The 15,845-nt window shown below is 43.8% G+C and overlaps 1 protein-coding gene across 1 annotated transcript in view; it reads left to right on the top strand.

Moving 5' to 3' along the window:
- The window catches only part of DOCK1 (dedicator of cytokinesis 1), a 495,125-nt gene that overhangs the window by 418,485 nt on the left and 60,795 nt on the right, over window positions 1-15,845 (top strand). The window contains 3 exon segments of the mRNA XM_040623969.1: window positions 1,276-1,424; window positions 11,217-11,302; window positions 11,489-11,645. Coding sequence (XP_040479903.1) covers window positions 1,276-1,424; window positions 11,217-11,302; window positions 11,489-11,645 — 392 coding nt within the window.

Raw genomic sequence — 15,845 nt, 5'->3', positions numbered from 1 at the left:
AGAGATTAGAAAACCACCATTCTTATAACCTATTTTTCCGATCCTTGCACCTACGACCACTTGCTCCCACCTTAAATGCTCGTCCCAGCTTGGAACAGTAAGAGCTGTCAGTGACAGACCGAGCACTCTATGACACTCAAATTGTGTTGATGAATGACTTGGTGTCAGTATCATCTGTTTTCTGAAACATTGGCTCTGACATTTTTTAGGCATAATACAAGAAAACTGTCACCTGAGAGACTGAATATAATAGCATTTCTAAGAGAATGCTTTGCCACAGTTACATGCCTATCAGAGACATTAAGCATTTGGGGAAGTGATGAGAATCACGTTTACATAGCCTTAGTCAAAATACTACATATTTAGTAAAAGTTGAAAATAAGATTTTCATTATATTCAGATTCCTTATTGAAGGTTACATTTTGCATGTATGTCCACTTAATATAAATTTTAGAAATCTATTAATTTAGGTTTATTATGCGGGCTATGTACTTTGTTAAGTATAGTTATTTATAATAGCCAAATTTGTTTTATGGTTTTCTACAGAAATCCTTATTAGCTGAGTAATAAAAAAAAAAAAAAACTAAACTAAATTCTTTAGAGGATCTATTCTCTTTTCTGATTGTATAGAAATATGAGTAAGATTGATTAACTCTAGATAAATTGCTAGTGTTAATAACAAAATGTCACAAATGAGATACCAGGTATTCTGTCTCCCAGCCCTGCTACAGAGCCCTGCTCATGTCCTTGGTTTATGTGATATAATTGTCTATTTGTGAAATGGCATTTATCTTATATAACAGATAGGTCATGACTACGGGTCTTACATTGGATGATACTTTAATAGCTTCCCTTACAACATTTAGAATACAGTCCACTTTTTTTAATTTTATTTTTAAGATTTTATGTATTTATTTATTTGAGAGAGAGAAAGAAAGAGAGCAGGGGAGGAGCAGAGGAAGAAGGACGAGCAGACTCCCTGCTGAGCTCAGAGCCTGCTGTGGGGCTCGATCCCAGGACCCTGAGATCACAACCTGAGCTGAAATCAAGAGTCATATACTTAACCTACTGAGCCACCCAGGCACCCCTACAGTCCACTTCTTATGCTAAAGGCTGGACACATTCAGATTTCCAGTGGATGAGAAATAGATGCATGTCCCTAATATCCTAGTATTCAAAATCACACTGATCTGTGTTGTTCAGTTTGGTCCATTGAAGCTCATTTTAGAATCCCTTAAAAAAAAAAAATCTGAATAATGCCTTTCTGTATTTAAGGTCAACACAAAATAAAGTTCATTCCAGAAATGGTCGGCCCTATATTAGAAATGACGCTAATTCCTGAGACAGAGCTGCGCAAAGCCACCATCCCTATCTTCTTCGATATGATGCAGTGTGAATTCCATTCGACGCGAAGCTTCCAGATGGTAAGGGCGTAGTAGGTGTGCGGTAAGTGGCTTGGGGAGAAGGCACACAAGCCTGAAAACCTTGAAAAAGGCTTATAAGTGACTCTGGAGGTAAAGGTATTGAACATGAAAAACCTAATTCCCTACAGTTTAAAAGAGAAAAATCCTAGGACTTCCCTTCTTGAAGAAGCCTATCATCCTTTGTTCTCATCTTTAGGGAGAAATATTCCCAATTATTATTATTATTAGCTTTTACTTACTTTTTTAAATCTGGATTTACTTACACATTCAACCCTGAATAAAAGTCTCTTTCCCCTCTCCTTGGTACGTACCCTCAGAATGTTTAACCAAATGTTACCTCGTTCTCTCAGACTGGCTGCTTCTTGCCAACATGTGTTATTTTCAAGTCAACAGTCTTTGCTTTTCCTCTTTCACATCTGTCTTGGTCTTTTACCTGTGCAGCGGAACCGATAAGAACTCCTCCAAGAAAGTCTGCGTAACGTGCTCAGAACATACGGTATCAATAGGAAAGACAACATCTGAATATTCATGTTGGAGGATTAGCAAAATGTCCTTCCCTGGATTCCATGAAAATAAGTATGGTGTTTACATATTCACTGTTGGGTCCACACTCACAGGCACGAGCGTACGGTGGCTTTCTCCCCAGTGGGCTACTGGGTTGGCTATGATGCTTTGCAGGAGGCACGAGAAGAACCCAAAATGGTAGTGCGTCCTCCACATTGAAAGTAACCTTTGCTTAAATATTATAATAATTCAAGTAAGTAAATATCAATTTCACATAGATTTTTGAGGAATTTTAAGAAAAATTCTTACATTGGAAGGAAACCAAAACTGCATCAGAGTAGCAGGATTGTAGTGGGACCTAATATTTAAAGAGTAGATTTTCCTTCCTCCCCTTTATACTTTTTAGGTCATAGACTGTGAATCATTTATAGATTTCCACTGGCCAGTCCTCATCACCATGGCATGCAGGTGGTAGCCATGAAGAATACTTTTGGTATTTTCCAGAGCCAAAACCAGATGCAAGCTAGAAGAACCTCTGCTCTGTGAGTACATTTGAGTTTGCACACTGAAGCCAGGTAGACCATGACTCCCGGTACTCCCGGATTGCCAGCAAATGACTGAACGTCTTTAGTCTTCGACTCAGAGCTGTCATGTTGGTACAGAATGGAATCTACTCCAAAGGGGTGTTATAACAAGTGAATAAAATAAACCTGAGAAGACCGCCTGCCCACCCACCCGCCCACCTCCCTCCCTCCCTCCTTTTGCTTCTCTCTTCCTTTCTTTGTTTCTCTCTTTCTTTCTTTCCATAGGGGAAGACGGCTTCCTTACACTTATTTATTTATAAGATTAAAGAGATTGTTTTAAAAGAACAGCTATTTGTATTCCTCTGGTTTACAATCAGTCTTTGTACACATGTAATGTAATGTTGTAAACATTGTCCAAATTTTTTTGGTTCTTTTTGTTTGGCAATCTATCACAGACATCTTTCTTGATTACAACGTAGTAACCATGATTTTTATGATGGCATAACATTTCATAAAATGAAATGGGTAATCTTCTCTTACCCATCCCTTTCACTGAGCATTTAGGTGGTTTGCACATTCTCACTACTGTGAGTAAATGTGCAGTGAACACTTGCAAGCATATAGCTTGACTTTCTTTTGAAAGTTTTCCTGGCATGCAGTCTCAAAAATGGAATTGCCAATTCAAAATATTTTTGTAAGTTTTGACATTGCCAGTTTTGTTTTTATGTCATTGCCATAAGATTTGACCCATCTCCACTGCCACTGGCACTAAATCATGGTCCAGTCCCATTGCCAACTCACCAGAACTAGGATTTGTAGTTTCAAATGCCTTTTCCTAGGCTGAAAATACATCTGACTTTTTGAATTTTATATGAATCAAGCCCCAAAGAAGGACCTCATGAAAAAATGCTGTTGAAGAATCAGGTAGGGTCACCTGGGTGTCTCAGTCCATTAAGCATCCAGCTCTTGATTTCAGCTCAGGTCATGATCTCAGGGTCATGAGATCGAGCCCTGCATTGGGCTCCACGCTCAGTGAGGAGTCTGCTGGAGAGTCTCTCTCTCTCCCTCTCCTTCTGTCCGTCCCCCCACTCCCAGCCCTTGCTCTCTCTCTCTCTCAAATAAATAAATCTTATAAAAAAAAGAATCAGGTGAAGCAGAAAAATGTATTTATGTGAATAAATGTTATGAACCCAGGAAACTAAGATCAAAGGCCTTTAAAACACTGTGTCATTTGTCATTCTTTGAAGCCGACTTTGGGTTAAAATAAGGTCAAGAGCAGTTGGAATAAGGACAAGGGCATGAATGAGAATTTGGCTTCTGAACCGTTCCTCTTCTTCCTTCCATTCTTGTGGTTCTTATTCCTGCAGCTTTAAGACATCTTACATAATCGTCTGTGGAAGTGCTTCATTTTCTCCAATTCACAGGGTCTCTGGTTTGTCAATAAATGGCACAAAGATAATGAATGGGAGTTAGGATATTTTTGCCTTTGTTCTCAATGCTGCCCCCAGTGGTGAGTTCAAAAACTGTCTAGTATTAGGAGACCTCTTTCCAGAAAACCAAACTGAGTAATACCAAGAAGTAGTTATGCACGTTTCATTCTATTTCACAAACAGTGTCATGTCCCTAAACCATGTCTCACTCAGATATATGTAAATATAAGCATAAACATGAAGGCATAGGTGCCCCAAACCTGCCGTCGGGCTAAGTATGGTCCGCTGCTTGGATTTTTTGGTCAGTGATTGTTGACCATTTGTTCATCTGTGTTGTCATCTACCTTCAAAGACAGCTGGTAGGACACACCAAAGATTTTTAAAATAAAGGTAGAAAAACTAAAACGTGAGAAAAAAAAAAGCTCTCTGCTCTATTAATCTGTTCTTGTGAATTGGGAAAAAGATCCATTTCCTTTTCTCTTGCGATACCTCAATTTATTTTTTCTCTTGGTCTGTCTCAGCCTCCCAGGTGGAATGTTACACAGAGCATCATCCTTCCTAGACTTGCCAGGCTCCTCGTTGTTTGGTTTGATGGGTGCAGGTTGCAATGGCCTTGTCTTTGTTTGCTCTTCTGGCCTCCCTGGTGGCCTTCCTCTATCTCATCTCCAGCATCCAGCTGCTTCTCTTGGGCCCTCGCCCAGGGCTCTTCTGGACCACGGCAGCTATCTCTTGACTTGTCCTATCTTCCTCTTTCCTATTCTCAGGTCAACGCTTGTCTCCTGCAGGCTGCTCTTCCCGAAGCACAAGGCATGCCCTCTGTCCTCGGTGGGGGTGCTGGGCTCTTGCAGCGAGGGGGTGTGGGCAAGAACAGCGGCCACAGGCATCCCTGCCTCCATCCCTGGGAGCTCCAGGTTGGGCCTGGCTGGCTGCTGTTTAACTAATCTGCCACCAATCCAATTACCTAACCTTATTAGTCACATCAACAAGGGCTTAAATTGGCTTCACTTTTATAGCAGATGTGCAAACCTAACGAAGTGAGGGGAAGACAGGGTTTTTCGTTTTTACAAAACAGTCATGTTTTGAACCTATGTTGTAGCTTATTTTTTTAAAGTGTGCTGTGTCTTTCTGAGTGGGGCTGTTAATGTGCTGTCATTTGTGAAACATGCGTGCTGTCTGGGCGGTAGTATGCTCTTACAGCTGGAGTGGACACTGAACCTGCCGGATGCAGAAGAAGAACCTGCCATTTTAGTCAAGATTAAACTGCATCAAACCATTATTGGAATTCCCAAAGCCTGTATTATAGGTCGGCTTTTCTCCGGTTCCCCAGAGTTGCAGCCCCCGTGTTCTTCAGCTGTAGTGGAGGGACTGCGTTAGAATGTTCTCACACATACATTTCCCCAAAAGTCTCCTTCTTTCCTCTACTTCTGCAAGGAAGCATGAATCTTCATCCAAAAGAGGCGTGTCCTTGTCCTCATCCTCGGTGTTACTGGCCTTCCCTCTCCTAGGTCCAGGCACTGAATGGGTTTGCCTGGTTGTGGGATGGGGAGGCATGGAATTACCTTTCACGTGGTATGTCCTCCTGCTGGCCTGGGACACGCTTTGCAGCACCTCAAGCAGTGCCTGATGTCAGCTTGGTACCGTTTGTGCTGGACAGATCCTCACAGGTGATGAGGAAGCTCTGTGATGGCCAGCTCCAGCAATTCCTGGTTCTTCCAGCCCTTTCTAAGAATCTTATATGATGTGGATGCCACATCTGTTCTCAGTTGTCCCCTTCTACTGCTTCCCTCCTGTCCATTAGTCCTGGAGGACGGATTCTCTGATCTCTCTCCCTGCCACTTGCCCACTCCTCAAGTCATCCCAACGGTGTGTTCACTGTCCCCCGTGCCCACCCACCCCCACCCTCACCCCAGTCCTGGGGTAACACGTTTATGCTTGAACTGGGGACTTCGGGAGATCTTGACTTTTTTCAAAGCGGAGCTCCTACGCATGAAGGCTTCAGGATCTGCTCGGCTAGCGTGCAGAGGTTTGGAGGCCTGGGCGTCTTGGTGCCCCTTACATCATCCATGTGCACCGGCTCAGCCACATTACCACGAAACGGGCCTTCACGGGGCCTGAAACTACTGTCTCCTCGGTGTCCCTGACACCCCCACCCCCAAATCAATAACGCTCCGAGTCTCAGCCTCACTGGATTTTGCTTCATAAAAAAAAGCATACTGTTAAATTCCCTTCTGGCACCTTTTTAAAGAATTCCATTCGTTATGTCTTTGGGAAAAACAGAACTAACAGCTGAGAATTGCGGCAAATGACCATACGGGCTGTATACCATTAATAAAAATGGAATAGAAAAGTCTCCACAGCAAAATAATATTTTCAATCATGGAGCAATTTTCTGTCATCTTTGTGAGGGTCAGTAAAATGCTCCACAACTTCTGGAAAGTCCCATTTAGTCGTAACACTACTAGCACATGAGTAATCTTGGCGTCTTCGATGTTTGAGGTCCTGTTTGAAGAATCTCTTTCTACAGCCTGTGCTGGTAACCCTAAGCTAATAATTGAATAACCCAAATGGATGTTGGCAGCTTCTGCCACTTGGTGGGAGGGTGTCCTGTGGATGTGAGTTTGGTGGCGATTTTATCCCATTTATTCTTTAATTCTTTAGGATTTTGTTTGTTGGTTTATTTTCGCTTTCGATTTCAAAATACTACTTGATTTTATTGTTTTGGACACTGAAGGGGAACATACAGCACAAGAACTAGGCTTTTATTCCTTTGAATCCCAGACCCAAGAGTCTGAGAATCATGGAAATGAATGCCCTTGAGTCTGAGAGTTCTGATTACATTGAATTCTGTTCTTGCAAGCCCTCCAGCAAAGAGACGCCCACACTCCTGTATCTTTTTTAGCCAAATTAAACAGGACTCACTCTGAGTCCACGGTCATTGAATACAGCCCAAAAGCCACTTCTCAGTGTGTGTGGTGTGGACATAGGCAGCGGTCGTACCTGTCTGGGGTGTTGCCAGACAGCCAGGCAATGGACAGTTCCCCAGCCTTGGGGCTCTTGGGCTCTAGACAGAAGCTTCAAGGTCAGCAAATAGCCTTCTTTTTGGACTTGGAAGGATGTGGGGATTTTAGAATGTGAGATATGGAGTGCTGGAGATTAACTGTGTAATTAAGTTTACAGAGCGGTTAAGCAAGAGGAATGCAATATACATAAAAATATTCGTGTGTCTGAGCAGAGGAATTAAAGGCTGTGACATGCTGGGGGTACTCAGTGACTTCTAGGATGTCACCATGTGAGCACAGAGCCCGGAGGGTGTGGGAGTGCCAGGTCGCTCCCTGCCCAGCCATGCTGGCTTCTTTGTCCCTCAGTCCTGTTTTCCCTGCAGATACAGTTCAGTGTTGTTCTCCCCCCTGCCCCTCCTGTCCACACAAATGAGAAGGGACACGGTTCTGCAATCCTAATGGATTGGCCCAGTTCCTTCTGGAAGATCAGAAATTGAGAATCTGATTCCTTGGAGCTCTCTGATACCAGGGAGTGCTCTCAAATCATGATCCTACCTCCAGCACCTGTGAGCACATTTTCTTGAACAACAGGAGAAAGCAGAACACCGTTGGACAAAGAGCACATTCACTGAGGCTTGTTTGTAGAAAAGTCAAAGAAGCACTTTTGTGAATGTGTGTAGAAGACTGTGTGCCTAGATTTCAGATTTCACCCCGTTCTTGATAACCTCAGCATTTTATCGGTGTGGTGAATTATTTATGCAGACCCTTCCATCTGGGTCCAGCTCCCTTACTTGCTCTGACATAAGCTCCCATCTCTTTTATAAATGTGTTCCTGGATGCCTGGAAAATGCAGGACTGGTTCTAGACATTTATAAATGCATTATAGCGGGAATGGTCAGTGTAACTCCCAACAAAATTGATGCATTCTAAACCGAATAGAATTGGCTTTTGGATTATCCACTACTGAGATCCTTCACTCCATGATCCCTGAAATTGGAGCCAATAACCCGTGGTTAGCTGTGGCGTCAAGTGGCAAAAGCAGTCATTCCTTTCAAAGTTAATTGAATTAACAACGCTGTCAATACCCTTGGGAGTACAGTCCCCCCCCCCACCCCGCCCCGCTCCGCATGTTTGTCTTTACAGCAACCTCCCGAAAAAAGCCCTAAATTTATACGCGGGCTCTGTTTCATCTTCTTGGAGGGCCGCTGGTATTGGATGCTTAGAGATGCTCTGTTCAATATTTTAAGTTGGACACCCTGTGGACATTTTTGTAGTGATACTGGTGATTCCAAAAAGAGAAGAAATAAGACGATTTTGCTTATCACATGAGTGAGCCTCTGCCACCTTTTCAGCAACACAGTAAACCCTTGCTAATTTTAACCTAACCATAGAGAACCCTGCTGCACATTAGCAGACAGCGTGCATTTATGAGTCAGATCATCAGCATACTTTTTTATAAAACCAGCTCTGCTCTACCAGCAAGTGGACTTTCTCCAGTTTATTTGGACAGGATCGTTTAGTGCTGCTGCTGATGATAACGGTTCGCAGCACACTAACAAATTGATCCGAGTATATTCTGTAAAAAATAATGCAGACCCTGGAATGAGAGGCTGGCTGCATATCGGGGGTATTGAATCCTTGCTGATAAGCAGAATAGGGTTGCCAGGTGTTTGTGCAAATTACTTGGTTTAGAGGTTAGTAAAATTAGAATCAGCTGTGTTCTTCTGATTTACTTATCATTCATCCGCTCATTTTAGGAAACATTAAATTCATCAGTCAAAATTTGATAAGCAGCATACTTAAGGAGCTGGAGTCTCCTTATTGCCCTTGTTGGTGACAGCTAAGTTTACGTGGAAGCGGAGTCAACGTCGCGTTTCCATAAAGTAGACTCCCAAGTTCAACAGTTGAAATGCCTGCGTGTGTGTGCCCGCGTTAGGACAAAGCATGTTTTCCTGCATTCCCTGTGCCTTCCTCTTTGAATGCTCATTGTGTGGCATGCAATCGTGTATTTTAACTGAGTCTTATTTTGTACATCAGTTATTTGTTCTGAAGAATCAGCACTCACCAGACCCTTTCCCTGTGGTGCTCCTATCGTGGTTCCCCCTGGGAAGTGGGACTGACTTGAAGCATCAGCGTTTGGGCTAAGGGCAGCTGATCTGCCTCGTATTTGATTCCCAAAAGGCCCACCTTTTGCAGAATTCTTCACTGTAAAGAACGAAGTGCTAGTGGGTTCGTATCAAAAGGTGGTTATTTTACAGGAGAGTCATTATCATGAGGCTTCAGGGAAAAACAATAAAACAAGTTCTGTTTTCTTCTTCGCTAGAGCTGCCTTTTTTTCCTATGTTCCTAAAATCCCTGAACTTTTCAGGCCAAACAGAGTCAAACAGAGGGTGTTTATTTGGGGAGGAGACAGCGGGGAAAGATCAAGGAGGGAACCGCAGGATGCGCTGAGGTCTGGCTTCCGTGATGTGGCCGAGTCCTTGATGTCAAGCAGGAATCAATACGCCTCTCCAGTCCTGTTTAAGCCTCCACTTCATCTGTACTGTGATAAAATTGTGGCTTCAGGCAGCAAGTCCTGATCAAGGTCAGGCAGCTCTGTGCCTGTCTGAGGCTCCTCCCTGGGTCTCCCAGACCCCCTGCCTTCTGCCTCACGAGGCCACAGTCAGCTGCCCCCCCCATGGCGGCAGCAGCACCCTGAGTGCCCGGTGTGGACCAGATGCCTGCAGCCCCTGTTGCCAGCCCTCAGATGAGTGTGTTCACCCCTTGGCTTGCGTGGCCAAGAGCCCAGGCTGTGTGTCAGCAACCTGCTGGACCTATGAAGCCCTCCCCAGCTCCAACGTAGCAGTAATTCCCCAGTGATTCATGTGCCCATAGCACATTCATGCCATTAGAACATCGACACCAGGCACTGTTCTAGGAGAGACCCAGCGAGACAGAAGTTCTTTCTGTCACACAGCTTAAATAATTATAGGATCCTAGTAAGAGTGGGAGACTTGGGGATTCTTCCATGGGAAAGCATTGCCTGAGCATGTGTTTTAAAGGGATCCTAGGGGCACCTAGCTGGTTCAGTCCGTTAAGTGTCTGCCTTCAGCTCAGGTCATGATCCCAGGGTCCTGTGATTAAGTCCCGTGTTGTTCTCCCTGTTCAGGGGGTGGGGGGTCTGCTTCTCCATCTCCCTCAGCTCCTCCCCCCTGCTTGTGTACACATTCTCTCTCTCTCTCAGATAAACACATAAAGTCTTTTAAAAAAAATAAAATAAAGGGATCCTAGAGACCCCTGCCTGCACACAGGATGTTCTTGTTTTCTGAACCCTGAGTTTAGCTGTGTTTCCCTCGGTTCCTCCTATACCTGTCTCCTTCAGTTTGGTGTGGTTGTCTCCCGCTCTGTGGGAACTAACACTCACAGGCCTCCTTCCTCCATGGCCCAAGTTGTTGGGTAATTTCAGGGCTTCTGCAACATGGCAGTCGACTATAAAGGATCCCATACAGAGGTGGCCCTGAATTCTGCCAGGGATGGTGGACTGGGCAGCAAGGATGGGCACTTAGAGCCATCATTACCGAAGTAGTTATTTCCAGCCTGGTCAGCCACGAGGTTCATGACCCCTGTAACAAATCGGAAGATTTGTACCTTCCCAGAATTTAGAGTTTTCCCTAAAACTCCAAGAGACAGGGTTTGGGCCCAAGAGACAGTTCTAGGGATCCTTTCCCAGTGCTATGCTCTGGAAATCCTATCAGAAGCTTTGTGGTGTTCAAGGAGAAGGCCTGGAGATGGACCTTCTTGAGATGTCTGCTGGTCTTTTAGAGACATTGTCCCTCCTGTGTTTTATAATATTTTTTTCAACCAAAGTGAGATATTTCCCTAGATCCATCAAGAGGAACGGCAGTGAAGTGGCCCCTTGGATGTTTTGCGATTACGGAGAACTCTTTGCTGGCAAGTGAAATGCCATCTGTTCTTTTCCAGGAACCACCGAGCTATTTTAGATGTGACTTGTTCGTAGAGATGAAGTTTGAGACGCTTTTTCATGTTGCTCCTTGATTATTTTTCCTACGGTTCCCTCGTCTTTCTTTCTCTGGTTCTTGCTCCTGCTATCAGAATATACATGTTTAGGCTCCATTAACCAGGGAAGGAAATGAAAGATTTCCCCTGTGGCAGGAGATCATCAGACACCTCCAGGGGTCCAGGGATGGCAACTCTTAAATGAAATCAGGCTTCAAAGGCTTAGGGTAACTAACTATCTGATGATGATCTCTCACCGATTTACGTACTATTGATGCTCAGTTTTAAAATGAAATATCCGCCATGCTGATTATTTACGCTTCCTGTGTTTAATTATAGTTTGAAAATGAGATCATCACCAAGCTGGATCATGAAGTGGAAGGAGGCAGAGGAGATGAACAGTACAAAGTGTTATTTGATAAAATGTAAGTGTTGATTAACAGTAGGATTTATGTCGGAATAGAGACAGAGAGACTGTAATTAGACTACAATGAACTTTGTAGCCCAGAAATAATTAAAATGTGTTAATAATGGAAAATATTTTAAATTGCACCTCAGTCAACTTTCTTTTTCTGAGCGTGATTAACAAGGTGTGCATAATTATTTTTCAGCCTCTTGGAGCACTGCAGGAAGCACAAATACCTCGCCAAAACAGGAGAAACTTTCGTCAAACTTGTCGTGCGCCTGATGGAAAGACTTCTGGATTATAGAACCATCATGCATGATGAGAACAAAGAAAATCGCATGAGCTGTACTGTCAACGTGCTGGTGAGTGAAATGCAAGTTAATTAAATTTCCAATCTTCACAATAAGCCAGAAACGAAACCAGGAAGTTCAAAACCTCATGGCAGGTGGCCTCGGAACTTTCCGAGGCGGAACGCAGCCTCCTTTGCTCATTTCCTTGTCTGTTGCAGAGAAGGGCAAATGAAGAAGTGTTTTGCGGCTCTCCTGTAAACAAGTCTGCAAAATCATCTCCCCTCCGGGGCTTTCCAGGTTGTTCCTGGGGCTGAGAATGATGAGCCATCCTGTTTGGTCGACAGGGTAGCACCTTCGTTGATGGGAGGTCTCTGGTGCTCATCATTAGGACATTGCAAAAATGTCCTGTAGTGGGTTGGATGGTGGCTCCCAAAAGATAGGTCTGGCTCCCAATCTTCAGACCCTGTGAATGTGACCTACTTGGACAAAAAGGCTCCTTGCAGATGTGATTTAGTTAAGGGTCTCGAGAGGCAGTCGTCCTGAATTACTATCCAGGTGGGCCCTAAATCCAGTAACTAGTGTCCCTATAAGAGACAGGAAAGGAGATGCACAGAGGACCACGTGAAGGTGCGGGCAGAGACTGGAGTGATGTGGCCACCAGCCAAGGGACTCTTGGAGCCACCAAAAGCGGGGAGAGGCAGGGTAGGATTCTCACCTGGGGCCTTTAGAGGGAGTGTGGCCCTGCTGATGCCTAGATTTCAAACTGTGGCCTCGAGAGCTGTGAAAGAATGTATATCGTTTTAAGCCACAAGTTAAGGTTACGGTGATCTGTTACAGCAGCCACAAGGAGCTAGCTCATGGCCTCATGGAGAGCAGGGGGCTTGGGTAAACTTGGCCACTGCCATCGATAGGCCTCTTGCACACCTGCTGTCACTGTGACATGGCCAGGCCCTGCGGACACCCCCTTCCTGGTGTAGTTGCGGTGCAGTGAGCTCAGGGTGCTGCACTTTCAGGAAACTTGGTGACAAGCTCAGGGGCAGGGAGTGGTTGGCCAGCCTCGTCACTGTCAGGAGCCATGTGACTCCCGCATCTGCCTTCAGAGCTCTCCGCCTGTCTCTGCGTCATCCTCCTCCGTCACTCCGAGAAGGAGCCAGAAAAGCAGACTCTTGGCCCTGAGAGCGTTTGCCTCAATTGCTTCCTGTCACAAGGCAGGAATGCAAGAAAATATTACTCCTGCTTCGTGCTACCTGCTTCACTTCTCTGGAGTTTGTATGTCACCATCTGCTCATTAGATGACACGGAGATGCTGTCTTCACTTCCATAACTGTCCCCCCGCCCCTGCATTGGAATGGACTTGTAGGCACTTTGCACTCGTAGAAATGGACTTTTGTGCCAAGAAGAGTATGACCCATCGTTCGTTCTTTAGAAAACCACCAGAGATGCAATAGGTTTAAAAACAAAAGGGGATATTTTCACCTTCCATCCGGTTTATTGTGCTTTGCGTGAGGACCTGGCAACCAAAAGCCCATGAGCCACCTCAGCCCCTGCTCTCTGTGGGTAGGCAACCTGGTTGACTAATGAGAAATACCTTCTATAGCAAGTTTTCTTTTCCCTAAACATCTGTATATGGAGGACTTCTGGTTTCTGGTTTAAAAAGAACTTGGACTCTTCACCATAAGAAAAAATGCTGGAAAACCAAAAATCAACAACTCTTCTTAGATCCATCTTCTCAGATCTACAGGGAAAACTGCTGGCCCCCAAATTGGAGAGACAAGAGGATCCAGTGACTCACAGCATACTGGAGCAGAAGCCAAGGAGCAGAAACCGCCACTGGGGCCAGTACTGGGTTAGATTCCTCTTACCCGGTGCATCATGTCCACTGGCAACATAAAATTACAAGGCATACTAAAGGCAGAAAACACAGTGTGAAGAGATAGAGCAAGCATCAGAGGCAGGCTCAGCTATGGGGGAAGTTTTGGAATTTTCAGACTGGGACTTTAAAGTAGCTATGATTAATATGTTAAGAGCGCTAATGGAAAAAGTAGACATTATGCAAAAACAGATAAGCAATATAAGCTAAAAGATAGAAACTCTATGAAAGAATCAAAAAGAAATGCTACAAATCCAAAACACTATAACAGAATAAAGAATGTCTTTGGTCTCATTAATAGACTGGCCAGAGCCAAGGAAAGAATCAGTGAACTTGAAAGATCTAAATATGTTTGCATGTGTGCCATAAGGGTCCTGGGCAACTGTAAGTGTACCAGCTTCTGTCCCTGAGATCTGGCCTACTGCGAAATTTGATTTTATATTCACCTGTAGGCTAATTGTGTGTAGCATAGCAGGGAGCTCTGCTCCAGGTGAGGGCCCCCAATCTTTTGCCCTGGCTCTTGTTTCATTGTCTTCCTACATTCTAGCCTCTGTTCAGAGAAATTTGCTTTTGTGATGCCAAAATGATTAACATGAAATAGAAATCAATATTTTTCTGTGGGAGAGAAATGGAAACCTTTTAAAAATCATTTCCTACTATGGGCATACTTTTCTAGTGCTCCCTCTGATTTTTAAGGGCTCTAAGAAGCTGACTTGTGTCCAGAGGGAAGAATTATTAACATGTTTATTCTCTTTCCAACTTTGATGATTGAGAATACTGTTTTTTTTTAAGCAAGATCTCTCATGCTCACTAGGACATGAAACCTAGTGGAGATGTGCTCTGAATGTGGCCTTTTATCATCAGAACCCAGGGTCAGAAAATCAGCTCTTGAAATGCCACCTGCAGTCATGGTTTCTGATGTTAACCTGTGTTCCTCTGTCATACGGAGCCTCACTCGGTACCTACCTGTTGTTACTGCTGTCAGCACTAGCCAGGCTCTAACCAAGAAACACACGCAGGATTCCTGAGATTTTCTGACATCTCTTTGGACCTGAACATCCCGAATCATTGCATGAAGAGTCAGGTGTTCCATTCTTAACCATGTCCTGGGGATCATAAGATGGGTCCCAACCTATCACAAGTCTTTCAGTTAAAAAGTAAGATAGATCTATGGATTAAAGGGAAACAAGAAATCCAGGTTTTTACAGACAGATGTTCTATCTGTTAATATTTACTACCCAGCTCACATTTTGTCACATAAATAAAAACGTAAATATATTTTTATTTCCTGGTCCATTTTCACCTTTTCTCCTGGTAGTTTTCTTGTGAAACAAAAAGAGTTTCATAGAGTTGAATATGTATACCCATCTCTAGATGAATATAGACATATAAGCATACATTAGTGATATATAAAATACACTCAGTTTATCACTAAGCTTGAAATCCTAAAGTTAAAAAATAGAATCAAGAACATAGGATTTATTGATGCCCTTTAAGCCCATTGCCGAATTTCCTTTAGAACCAGTGCTGTTGTTGTTGCTGTTTTTTAATGGAATCAATGGAACATTCTAAGTTGTGTGGATTCATTAATGTGTCACTGTTCCTTGCATTAAAAAATTTTTTTAAATAATTGACAAGCAGCCACTCTGTGCAGTGACCTACCCATCCTTGAAGCACATCTGCATTACATTGGATCATGGTTGCCCCTGGACAGAATGTGAATTTGTAATTAAGTAGAATTTCATTGTCCCCTCACAATCGTGCAGTCTTTCATCACTGTTTGGTAATTTTGTTGCGTGCCACCACTTTTTTCTACACAGTTGTCAAGATAGCCCTCTCTCAGACTTGATTGACTCCTCATTATTTTTTAGACATAAGTTACCTTTTTCATGGCCCCTTTACAAGGCTAATTAAGGTGGTTCTCACGAGCATTCTAAAAATCTCAGTACTTGTTGTCCTCATGAAAAAATACAGAACTGGAGTATACAGCAAATATGTAAGTTCTGGAAGATTGGTGTGTAGTGGTGCATTAGCATTGGGGGACTATTCCCAAAAGGGTTGCAGAGATCCGCAGAGGTTGAGCCTGGCACAGACCGCCAGCGCTGGTGCAGAAGGGACTTGAGAAGGGGGAATGATGGGGAGGAGGAGGGGGTGCTGCCTGCAGAGCCCAGAAGTAGAGCGCCAGAGCAATGTGAACTTTTACGTAAGAAACCCACAGTTTTATATAGAAACTGGGGTTTGAGATGAGCGTCCTTCAGTTGTAGAGAGGTTTTGAAGTCCTAGGAAGGGAACAGTCTAAGCATAGGCAGGAAATAGAAGACATTTCCATATCCGTGAGAGAGGAATAAAGGTCGCATGATATCCCCATTGTGAAATTGTAAAGGAGAATGATCAAAAGCTTA

This window comes from Ursus maritimus, unplaced genomic scaffold (genome assembly GCF_017311325.1).
Source record: "Ursus maritimus isolate PB19 unplaced genomic scaffold, ASM1731132v1 scaffold_7, whole genome shotgun sequence".
Taxonomy (NCBI): Eukaryota; Metazoa; Chordata; class Mammalia; order Carnivora; family Ursidae; genus Ursus; species Ursus maritimus.
This window is presented reverse-complemented; position numbering and strand designations above follow the sequence as displayed.